This window comes from Triturus cristatus, chromosome 1_2 (genome assembly GCF_964204655.1).
Source record: "Triturus cristatus chromosome 1_2, aTriCri1.1, whole genome shotgun sequence".
NCBI classification, from domain to species: Eukaryota; Metazoa; Chordata; class Amphibia; order Caudata; family Salamandridae; genus Triturus; species Triturus cristatus.
In genome coordinates, this window is record NC_140580.1 from 107540332 (window position 1) to 107553303 (window position 12972).

Consider the following 12972-nt stretch of genomic DNA (forward strand, 5'->3'; position numbering starts at 1 on the left):
CATGTATACTGTCCTTCTATTTAGGTTAAAAATAAATACCGTGTTAGGCTTGGGAACACCTGTTCCTTCAGAGTTCCATTTTAGCCCCTCAACTTGTTGAACCTGAACCTGAGACTATATTGACCAGACTTCCAGTGACACTCACATTTATTTAGAATTGTATCTTTCGAGGCCATCAGCTCTCTAAGATCTGTCTGTTACTGAATTTCTCTTTTTTGCTGCCAACATAAATGGGAATTCAACCAGCTGTGGTTGTCTTATCCACATCTGCACTCCTATGCTGACTCATGAAGTCAAATCTTTAGGATTCTGGCTTGGTCATCACATTTCAAAGAATGTACATACAGAGCATTGTCTGAAATCGTCGACTCGTTCACCTTTGTTAAAAAAACCCTAAAATAAAGCCCTCCCTCAACCAAATGACGCTTCTGCAGTGCTCGAGTTTTTCCAATATCCCAGATTAAGGTTAGAACTGCTATGCTATTCTAATATGCTTACATCCACTGCTTAGAAGTTGACTTGTATAATAATGAAGAAAATTACTGCATTACTCCATTATTGAGGAAGGTTTACTGGTTATCTCTCCAAACCAAAGTCCAATTCAAGCTTGCCTGCGTGAATTTTATAAGCAACAACCTGCTTACCTTTTGTGGACCGTAAAAGTTTCTTCTAGTCACAAAAGATCTCAGAAGCGAAGACGCCCTAAGGTTAGAAACAAAGAAGTTCAAATCTCACTTTCCGCAATCTAGCTGTTTTCATGGGCTCCTTCTATTTGAAACGCTTTCACAAGGTCTATGATGCCAAGGAACCCTAAAATTTAGAAAAAACATGTTCAGCACTTATTTGCCTTTGTAATCAGTCTTCATCAGTGCACCAATCTGCTGCTTCTGCTCCCCTCCTTTGACTTCTCTTGCTCTCAACAGACTGGAGTGATAGGAATTTTGGCGCAACCCTTCCTTCCTTCTCAGTAAACAGCCTACAACCTTTTCCTGCTCTTTCTTTCTTTCTTTGAAGCTGTAAAGTTGCTTCACGACACAGGTCTCTATAGTTCTCGTTTAAGCATACTGGCACCTCCTGCAGTAGAGTTACAGTATGAAATAACAAGCATTGAAAATGCAATAGGTCTCGCCTTTAATTAAGTGAAAGCCATTTGCTTTGCTAATTATAAGGTCCCAAAGGCGAGACCTATTGGCTATGCCAATGCTTGTCTCTCTTTTGCTCTGGATCAAACTTTGTGGAAGGAAATAAGTGCTAGTCCCCAAAAACGAGTGCTGGTGGGTCCCGCCGGCAACCACCAGCTCAAATTAAGCACCCACGTGTAGAGAAATTAGGCACGAACATGAAACTCTTGCCTTGATGCATAATAATCCCTATTTAGCTCCAACAGTAAAGTATGCAACCACCGAGGGCATCCGAACAAAAGCTGTTCGGAACCACTGCGAGAGAATGGCATAATGGAGCTTGGAAGTGGGCGAGACATGGGGCACGGGCGCATGAAAGGAAAGACTAGGGAGAAGGGATGGAGAAGGGTGGGTGGACTGGAAGAAGGATGGAAGGGCGAGTGGAGAAGGCATGGAGAGGAGGATGGAGATGGGTGGGAAGACATGGAAGGAAGTGGATACAATGCATGATGCTAATAAAGTAATGCGACTGGGAATGGAGTGTGAATTGTCAGGGGGGTCCTGGGCCCACGCAGCTGCCAGCCCTCTGTAATTGAATGTCGGAGCCTAATTGAAAAAAAATGTTATTTTGCCTCCGGATTACTTGCTAATGCCCCCGGGCAGGGGAGAGGGCCCCTTGGTGCATGAGTGGTGATGAGCTCAGGGGCCGCGCCGGTCTCGCCCCCTAGCACCCATGAAGATTGATAGCGCATTAAAGACCCGCACCACCTCCAATCGATGAGCAGTGTTTGTGGCCCTTGTTTTCCCCATCGATTGCCTCACACGTGCGCCTAATACGGAGACGCTGCATGAATCCGGGACCTGTCATGGCTTTGTTTGCCTGTCCCCGGCCTGCGAGAGAGTGGCTCTGGCACGCCAGTGAGTGGGTCCGCTTGGATTGCGTTGGCACTAACTGGCAGATGCAGGCTGGGCAAAGTGAGGCAGCTCTCTGACTGCAGAGGGCGCCCCTCGCAATCCGCTCCAGGGAGAAGGGGCTACAGCTGAAACACACCACTACCCCTGCAGAGCCCATCTGAGCGCACGCGCTGACCCCGACGCCCCTTACCTGTGCCGACGCGAGCATCCTTGGCACTCGTTAACAAATTACTGTCTCCGAGTTCAGTGGATTAACGTGAGGCGGACGCAGCGGGATTACTCGTGCACCCCCACGGTTTGGTGCATGAGGGGTCTGATGGGTACCTCAGGCGGCATTCACGGGTGGGGTGTGAGCCGCTGGAAGCGCCATGTTTTGACTCATCTGTCACTTCCAGCGGCTTGTCTGGGAAGTGCTTTAAAGTCCGATAAGAGCAGAAGAAAGTGAAACTCCCAAATACACATTGCAGCGCCCTCGGTGAGGGGCGGGAGGCAGATCGTCTCAAGCGTGTTTTCAGCCTAACCGAGCCTTGTTTTTCATGTGAAGGTCTGTTTGTCACCGGTGTCTAGCTACAGACCTGCTTGTTTCGCCCAGACGGGTGCACGGTTGCCGTGGGAATTTGTCCAAGGCGTGCAGTGTCCCACTTAAGCTCGTGAGTCATACATAGCTCTCGTGCTTGCGGGAATGTTCTCAGCCCGGCTGATGTGCCCAGTACAGACCAGCCATCTTGTGGGAGAAGGATGTTCTGTACTGGGGCTCACCACGGGTGTTCTGTGGTGGTGCATGCGATGTGCACTGCACATGTGTGCTCAAAGCTGTGGGTTCACACATTACAGGATCCATGTCTGCAAAACAGACTGAAATAATACATATTCAAAAGCATTTGCCAAAATGTCATTTGCACGAATTGGCGTAAAAAATAATTCTTTCCTATTTTAAGTTCACCATTCCAGTCGGCGATGCTAAGAAGGTGCTCCGCACAGGCCTGAATTCAGCCACACCCACGGCCCGTGCATTGTAGGCTGGGTTAATGCACAAACGCTTCTCCGGTGCTGTATAGGGATCTGGGGTGCACGCACTTGATAGGAAGGTTCGGTGCATTCAGACAGGTCTGCAGGGGTATGCTATAGCTGTGAGTGTGTGCTCACGTGTAGTTGTTCGCCGGCCCTCCTTGTGTACATAACATGCCACATCCTAACACTATAAGTGTTAAACAACTACACGTTTCATGTGTTGGTATTTTACAAAGATGTCACCAGTGAAGCAGTGCCGGTAACGCGCCCCCAGAATAACACCTCTGCGCGCCAGTTGTTGTTTTAAATGAGGCGTGCGCTGGGGGGATGGTGGGGAGCTTATGCGCTCGATGCAATATACGCCTATCGTGTAATTAAAACACGCTCTTTAATAATGTTCGGTTCGTTATGTGCCGGCGATTCCAGCAAAGGCATTTATTAAACTGCTGCTGCAGCGGCCGTTTACAGATATGCTTAACTGTGAAAGTGGGGTGTAAAATATACCTACCAAAATGTTCACCATTGAAAGTGACCACATGTGTGCGCTGGCGAGGTATAAACAAGCATTTGCAATGTAATCGGTCCGATTGCATTGCAAATGCTTAAGTTTAAAATTGAGCGCGGCGCCGCTTCACCGGCACCGTGCTCGGTTTCTTTATATATTTCTTAACTTTAACACTGTGCGCGGTGTCCTTGAAGCGGGCGCTGCGCTTAGTGCTAAAGTTAAGAAATATATACATAATCTGAGCGCGGTGTCCGTGAAGCAGCGCCGCGCTCAGTTTAAAGTTAACCTGCTGGAATGACCAAAAAAGTCCTCACCCTGTAATTAAAGAGGATGGTTAACACGCCGCCAGTAAATGATCCAATTCCGGTGGCCGGGGCCAAAAGGAGACAAGGCGGCAACAAGGAAGGAATAAGAAGCCTCCTTTTCAATCGTAAGCCTACGTTTTGCATGCAGGATGACACTTGCCAATGAGTAAGATGGGCGGGGCTTCAACTCCGCCTCCGAGAGCTTTGGAATCTGTATTGATTCCAAGAAGCTCTCGTATCGAGAGCAGCGCATGCGCGCTGCTTTCGCCAGCCGAGATCTAAAAAGGAGCAAACCCTGTGACGGATACTGGCTGCATGCAACAGATGTGGCCGGCATAGTGCTAGAGGGGTATGCACCAGCACTCTGAGGGAACGGGAAACACCCACCAACAGTCTTGCAAGTACTTGTGCCCTAACCATTTGGACATGGTCTGTGATGAAAGTACCTGCCCATACTCACATCTACTCTCTGTGGTTTGGTCCCACATACTGATGATGCAGAGCATTGTGCAATTTCCTCAACACGGCCAAACCTTCACTTTTTACTTCAACCATATGCATCTTTCAAGTATTGTACTGCCCTGCCCATGTACAATGACAGTGCAGGACAGCACATCAGGCTGAGCTCACCCACTCTATCTGTTTCTCCTTAGAAAGCTGCAGAATCATGCCAATCATGCTGGATATGCTGGCCACGAGAAAAACACCCAGCACCCTCTCTTGCTGACCCATCTGGTCTCTCCGCTGTGCCGGATTGCTGCTGTTCTCTGTGTACTGATCTTTCTTGCTGTGCCGCTGATTTCTGCCAATAAAATTTTTTCCATAGCCTCAGTACCCCCTACATACTAGTCTGCGGTCTCTTTGTTTTGCCAGCTTACAACCTATCAAAGAAGCCCATCAACCTGGAAAGGAACAGTATCTTGGGGCCCCATCCAGTCCACCTCTTCCACGTCAGTCTTTTCACCCACCCCTGCGGACGGTGCCCTCTCGTTTAGATCAGCCAAGCTCTCTGCTGGGGCCTTGCTCTACTCCTTGGTGCTCTGCGAACTCCCTCACTCTTCAGGCTCTTTGGGTATTGAGGCTGGGGCAATATTTGTTCCGTGTTAAGGCCATGCATGTGAAGGTCCGAAATCCATTGCTTAACGTCTGAGAAGAGGACTTCCATGTATAATGCGGTGAGGCAGAAAACATCAGCAAGCAAAGTTCTACAGCTTGGCACCTGTACAAGGTTATATGTTTCATAATGAAATCTAAGTGCATTGAGATTGACAATGTGTGTGTGAGACTGCACATAGCATTTTGCCCTATGTAGTTTGTTTTAGTTTCTTTCTTCGGGGATGCTTCCATTCGGTGCACCATTGCCTTGTGTGGGTACAGCTTGTTCTTCGATAAAGTATTTTGATGGGTGTTTTTTTTTAGTAAACTGTGACACCCATTGAAAGTCCCTTTTGCCTGGGTGTTGCAATTACCAGGGATTGGGAGATTTTCAAGCTTTTGGGAGTTTTTTCCCAGGTAACTACTGACAAATCAAGTTAGTCGATGTTTAATAGGTGAAAAGGGCCATTAAATCCCAGGACGTGCACATTTTGTTGTTTTGGTGTAAAACCCCAAAATCGGCATGTTACTTCCCATTTCAATGGGTAGAGCTTGTAATGGGTGCTATTTAAATTCCAAATCCCAAGTTTTCGGTATTTACCAGGTGCGATCAATTTTACATTGATACCAGGGCACCTGTAATCGAGGCCCAAGTCTTATCTAGAGGGACGCAATAAGGGGACAACATTATGGAAAATTAACGGATGTCCCATCATCCCACCTCTTTCATTGCCTGCCTCAGTTACATTGTGGGTAGTGCTGGTTTTCATAAAGCAGTTGCTACCGGCTCCACCTTCTGGAAAACTTGCAAGGAGCATCAAAGGGTTGCCCCTCCAAAGCTGGGTTCCCCGTTGTTTCCATCTGGGCCTGCCATGCTGTCAGAAGCCACTTTGGAAAAAAATAAACCTCATTTGGAAAAAGCTTTAAAAAATATGGACTTGCCAACCTAAACCCAACTAATGCCCCAAGTAGAAGTTCAAGTTTTAAAGCAGGAAGGCATGTGTGCAAGCTATTTGTATATATGTAACTAGCATATCCAAGCTCTGCGTCAAACTGTATCTTTCCAAGTGAAGATGCCCCATCCAAGTTTCCCTTTTGTGACCAGTGGCTGATATGTTTGCTTTTGTTCTTTCCCTGCAGATTTCACTCCAAACCTTCCAGCACTGAGGATCTGGGCACGGCTATGTCGAGTGAGCGACAACGCAACCTACAGCGGCAGCTACAAGGCCAGAAGGACAAAGTAGGTAGCCAGGTCCATGTAGGGTTTACTCCCACTAGTAAATTCCCTCTTAACCTCTACCCCTTTCGGCGGCAATCATGAAAGGCAAAAATGTGTGCTCATCAATACAGAGAATAGAACAAAAATCTTCACCATGCCTTGAACCCTATGAAAACGTGCAGCAGGTGGACACATCCAGACACATCCATACACGTTTAGACTTGCAGAAGTTCTGAGACATTCTTTTTACATTGTCGCAAAGTAGCTCTTTAGTGCTTTATCCCATATTGAATGAAACTGTTGCATTACTATGCCATGGGCTGCGTTTGTAGTGCTAAGAAATAAGCTATGCAGAAACAGAAAAAGTTCCAACCACGTATGACTTTTACTTATTTTAACAAAAACAAGATCACAGACCTTACACTATTCTTCTTTAGGATTGAATCTTTACTTGTTTTATTAACTTACAAATATGAAATTTGAAAAGAGAAATTGGGTGGTAGGTATTCAGTCTCACTCCCATCTCAAAACATTCGATTTTGTAAGTGCCTTTAGTTGACAAAAATGATGTTTTTAAAAAAATGTTTGTTAGAAGTGTATAAATCTTGTTTACGGTGCTCCCTTTATATGTAGGATAATCACAGGTAAACAAAAGAGCTGTGCGTATTTTCAGACTGTATTTCTGAATTCCATTAGAGTTGTTTTTATGGTGTTATTGTCCACAGTTTTTTTCAGATTTTCAGTTCATTTAGTATTAGCTCACATCTGAACAGCTAGTGGGGTTAAGAAATTGATTATGTAATGTATGCTTTTTTAACATAATTTCCTTCAGATAGTCTCAATGTTGTGCAAGTCTTGAAAGTGGGAATAAGAAAACTCAATTTCTGAGATACTGCGTGAAAGGTGGACTTGCAATGTCCAACGAGAAACGTCCTTCATACACAGCTGCTAAACCAGTCATGGACTGGATTATTTTGATGTCTATAGCAGTTCATATCATTAACTTGTGATCGAAGAATACACTGCTACATGTTCCATACCTGTTCTATCTAAGTGATGGAACATTGACCTAGAGATGGGGAGACAGCGACAAGTATAATGAGTGAATGGCTTGAAAGTGAGGATTCCCATTCACTTCTATGAGAAATTACCTTTATAAAGGATGATTTATTGTTGGGAAAATCAGTTTAACAGATATCCAGAATACAAAGAGTCTGCACCATCTTATACCAGTTACTAATGGTGACGAATGTTATGTGTACCTTTTTTTTGCTTTGCTCTTTTTCCATGCCTAACTGCTGTGAAAGTTCCTCCGCATTGGCTTTGTGGAGAAGCCATGGACACACTTGGTCCAAGAGGCGTTAGAGGGACTAGTGCTGTCAATACCACCTCCTGCCCATTTCAGGAGGCCATTTTGCATAGCTCTGGCGCTCTTGGAGTGTTGTTGACTGGTCTTTGAAATATCATATGTGCGATAAACCAAGTAGCCTAACTCACATTCAGTTTCTGCTAATTATGGGCAGGCGAGATCTATGGACTGCTCAGTGGTCACATGTCTCTTTCTGTGCCTTTGCAGTTCAGCCAATCGCAGTGCTGCTCCTTCTTAAGAGGGGACATATGATTGATTAGCCAGGCTCAACTATGCACTCAATAAACTATCAATAAAATGGAGGTGATTCTTTTTGGCAGCAATCCTAATCTATGGACACCAGTCTGCTGGCCGGCAGATCTTGGCCAACTCCCCATGCCAGTAGGGAAAGTAAAAAATTTGAGAGTGTGGTTAGATGTTAAACTGAGTTGCAGGGACCAGGTAAATAAAGTTGTCTCTACTACCACCTACATCCTCAAATCTTGTAAAAAAAATCATGCCATTACTCCCAAAAGCAGCACAACAAACAGTTGTTGCCGCTCTTATTATGCCAAAATTGGATTATTGCAATAGTCTGTATTTGAAAATGCATGAATGATCTGTAAATAAATTACAGACTTTGCAGAATGCGGCCGCCAGATTATTTACAGGTATACCTAGGACTGACCATCTCTGCTCAAATTAAAGCTCTGCATTGGTTGCCAGTGAGGAAACGCTTTCAATTCAAGGCCTTGACTCTGGTTTTTAAAGCCCTTCATGGATTTGGGCCTGAATTTCTAAAACAGCGACTCTACTGGTACACCCCCAATAGAACCCTACGATCTTCTGACGCCAAATTGGCACCAGTAGCCAGGGTGAAGAAGGCCAACTGGGGTGGCAGAAGTTTTATAGTCCATGCAGCAAGAGCATGGAATGCTCTTCCTTTATCTCTAAAAAGTACAACCAATCTTCTTGTATTTAGAAAGACATTAAAAACATTGCTCTTCACGAATTGATCCTCCGTGTTCCCCCATTTGACTTGGTCCCTCCTTAGGCCTTCTCTAAGCGCCAGGACACCTTTTGGTAACAGTTGCGCTCTATAAATGGCCATAACATAACACTCGTTCAGAAAGTGTTGTTGCAGTGAGAGACAGCACGGATTGCAGGAAAGTGCCTTGCTGGTTACACTATTCAATAAATGGTTATTTTAAAGTCATTCATAATCTCATATAACGACTGAATAGCTGATCAATATACGTATATCCAAAAGAAGAAATTCATCATGAGAAACTCTGAGACTTCTATGGCCATATTTTGAATTTATGTGAGGGTCGACCAAATTCCTAGTTTTGGAGAAGCATTTACTAAAATATTGTAGCGGACATTACTGCTCAAAGATAACTCTGTCCCAGCTAACATTGGGTATTGCAGCCAATAACTTTGCTGCAATGGGTTGTTTAAGGTCTCTCTAGTAACTTCATCACAACTCAGGTGCACTTATTATCTGGAGCACCGTGTCTACAAAATCTAGTTGGTTGTTTTATACATTTTTGATACTTACGCATATTTAACATGAGAAAGTCACAGACCTATATCTTCGAAGGAACTATCGTTGACTTAACTGCTTAAATTAGCCAGGTTATTATGAATACAGGGTTGCCCCCATTAGATATCCTAGTGTTCACAGTAAGCACCATGCTGATTTAAACTGCCTCTTTGAGCACACGAAAGTTCGAGCCCACTGCCATCTTTCCTCTTTGGAGGTTTATCCCACATCACAGTCACTGTAAATGGATCAAACCAGTAATGGAAGTAGATAGGCACATCTGTGGTTGGTGAAGGTGCTTATTTGTGTTTGCAAGCGTTTGTATGTGTATGATTCACAGTATATGTTGGAGGGTGTTTGCCTCAGTTGCAGATGTTATATGAGCATATATATATATATATGTGTGGGTGTACCCTCACTGACGACCCCTCTCAACTAAGTGACACATGATGGCACTCCCTGAGGCAAGCAAAACAAACAACAAGGTGATGGAATGAATACTTGGATTAATCTCATCTTCTGGCCCTCACTTGGACCACACTTTGTGTTCCAATCTGGAGGGGACCTGGCCTGGTATTTGAGGCTGGATTTTTTCCAAAGGAGCACGACCAAGACTGATTTGCATTTAGTTGGTCTGTGTCTGGAGTGGCATAGTGGGCAACACAAGCATATGGATTGACACATGGCCTCAAGTAATTACCCGTGGCTGGGATTCATTTGAGCATTCCATCCACCACATGTTTGTTTTCATGTGGTAATGGTGACTAGGACAAGCATAACAGCGAAAAAAACTTGCATAAAAGCAAAACTTGAAATATTGTGTGCATTGTTGGCAAAGTCATGTTAATTATTTACTTATTCTGGTGATCACTGGCACAGTAGTAGTCTGTGCACAGCTGGCCATCCCTGGAACAATGAGGGACATTCTTAGTTGTCAGGGCGGTGGCCATACCTCGCTCATGGCATCCCCGGCACAATGATGGCCGCACCAGTCAAGAGGAAACATGACACAATTTACCCTGGCCAAAGATCAGAGATGAAATTGCTGGCTTCATGTCTGTCCTCAACTTCATTAACTGTTTCATCCAGGACAGGGACAAGTACTCATCAAGGATTGCCATGGTCACTGCTCAGTGCTGAAGAGTGAACAACTGTCACAAAACAAATAATTAAATAGCAAGCATTGTGGTAGTCATGCCAAAAGAATAGTTGCCTTGCTTGGTAAAACGGTTGCAATTCCTAGGCTGGCACAATGTGGGTGTGCCGTGTGTTATGGTAAAGGCATAATGAATTTCAGTCATTACAAATTGTGGCCGCCCCTGTTGTGCAGTTTTTATACATGTAGTACACTATCTATGTCTGAAGGAGTACATTTGAGATCTTGAGGAAAGTTACAAGCCATGTAAAAAGGGGGAATTTGGGAAACAAAAAAAAAAAGTAATTTCAGAAAATGGCAGTCGCCACATTTGGGTATTTGGGGTTATTTATCCAGCATGAACGCTGACATTTGAGAGCATAATGTGTATTCAAAAGATGGAAAGCAGTTTTGTAGGAATTTTAATTTATTTATGAAAAAGTAGTACTGGAACTTCGGAAGCTGACTAATTGATGCATGAGAACAAAATTATTGCATTTCCAGAACATAATGAAGGCTGATGTATGAGTGATAATCAATGTTAAGTTTGGGACACTACTTGTTGCTAGAGTGCTTTCTCCTGTAGCGGTCATTTTATGAAGCGGCATGATAAAGCTTTCTATGATGTTACCATTTATAATGCCTGAGGCCAGCCTTTTAGATTGGCTTACCTTCTGTTCTCTGAAGCTATAAAGTCTCTCTCCCCTTAGTAACAGCACTGCTGACCGAGCTTGAGCCTCCTTTACCTATGGAAATATTTAGACTTTTGGAAGCGAATAAGATTCCCAATTGTTTTGTTAGTTTTCTGTGGATGGCGTTGTGACCTTTCAGAAGACTTCTGTTCAGGGCCAAAGCCAGGAATTTGTTCTTTGTCAGAGTTTTCAGGTAGAGTTTTCCCGTGCTGATGCTGCAACCCTGATGTATCCTTTGCTGGTTTGTGAGGTATCACATGTAATTTTGGGTTTTCCAGGGATTTTGTAATGAACTCAGGCCAAAATATTATCAAGTGTCTTCTAGCAAAAAGGTTATTTCATTCAATCACTGGATGATGTTCTGGGTTGAGTTTCCGTAGTTCTACGGCCATAAAAACTAGATCACATGACCTGATGAACACTTAAGATGGCATACATCTGCTTGTTATCAGTGCGCTTTGCTATACTGCAAATCCACCAAACATTTCAAGATGACATCCTTCACTTCAAAACTCCGCTCTAGTCCTGAACAGATTATGTAACCTTCATTTTGATTGCGATCTTGGAGCGTGAATCTGAGCGAGACTACCAATATTCAGTTAAGGAATGTTGCAAGGCATATTTTCTCATCACATCTTGAATCCCAAAGTCTAAAATATACATGACATTCATACATCTAGGGGCAGCGCTGCCGAAGGCATTCCTGGTTCAGCAGTTTGGCCTTCAACGCATTTCTGAGGATAGGCCATAATTCAACATAGGGCTGGGCTTTCTTAGGTGACATTCTTCTGTAAAAGCACCATCTCTACTTTTACTCTCTTTTCTTGATAATTGGGGAGGGGGGAGTGTGGAGTCAGAGTTCTTAGCGCTGTCCAATGGCAGAATCTAGTTGTCTGTATTGTTTGATCTTCGCTTGCCACTAGAGTGAACCCAGTTGGCAGAAGGCCTTAACAGCATCACTATGGACCTCAGGCTGAGTGTTCTGGAATTTGACTGAGTAATGCCATCTGCCAGAGTAAACGAAACTTTGATAACTCTGGGTGGCGGGGTGTTTTTTGGTTTTTTTTGGGGGGGGGGGGGGGGGGAGTTACCAAGGACTATAAGTGGGATGAATCCATCATTCTGGACCCAATTCCCCTTGCCAAAATCCTAATTTTTCCACTGTGTTTCACCTGGAAATGCCATCTGCTGTAAGCTGGTGGGATCTCTGAGTAAAGGGTAGCAAGGAGAGAAAGTAGTAGGTGAGAGAACATGGGGCACAACAAGGTTGTGGACGAAAACCCTCACTCACCCGAGGGTGACATGCTTCATCATTGGGTTCCTCCAACACATGGGGACCGCAAGGTACCCCATGTGGGCTACGACTTTACCCCAGGGGGAAGGAGCAGGAGTGCAGAGCACGTGTTGGATCTACCAACTCAAAATGGCAAGGAGGGGCAGAGTGCAAGAAAAAGGTGAAAAGTGATTAAAAACTACCTACATACTTCCTTCCATCTGTGGTAGTGATTAAAAAGCAAGTGAAAATAGGGTTAAATGTATATACCCTATCTATTGATAGGTCAACATGTTTCTGCCATAGCGACAATTAAGTTCTAGGCATTCGTAAGGACCTGAAAACCTTAGTCACTCTGCTGGTGAAGGTGCATCAAAAATAAATGAAATATATAAAGGTACTTAGGCCTCTATGCTTGACCAAGGATATATGTCATCAGTGTTGTTGGTCAGAAGGCTCTGTGAAGTAGAAGAACACAATTTTACTATTTTAAGTGACTTGTCAAAAAGTTATACCACCAACCTTCTTATGTACCCAGTGAAAAAATAAAATGTAAACTCTCTTACCTAGAAGTCATTGTGTACATTCCCACTCAACCGTCCACAGAGTCAATCACCTCTGTCGGTTTCTCTAGTAGGGATTAAGATTAGGAAGGTATGAGCATAGTTTACAGCAATGTGATCCAATGTGATCCAGCACATATTACAAACACCAACAGGTTGAATGGGAAAGAGAACCTAACTTTAAATGTATGTCTCATGTCCCTAAACAGCTAAAATCAACAACCCAAATAAAGTGTGTTATTCT

At 44.1% G+C, this 12972-nt stretch overlaps 1 protein-coding gene across 1 annotated transcript in view; it reads left to right on the top strand.

Moving 5' to 3' along the window:
* The window catches only part of RAB11FIP2 (RAB11 family interacting protein 2), a 110771-nt gene that overhangs the window by 78137 nt on the left and 19662 nt on the right, over positions 1-12972 (top strand). Inside the window, exon 4 of the mRNA XM_085603063.1 lies at positions 6093-6192. Coding sequence (XP_085459189.1) covers positions 6093-6192 — 100 coding nt within the window. The remainder of the gene's footprint in view (positions 1-6092; positions 6193-12972) is intronic.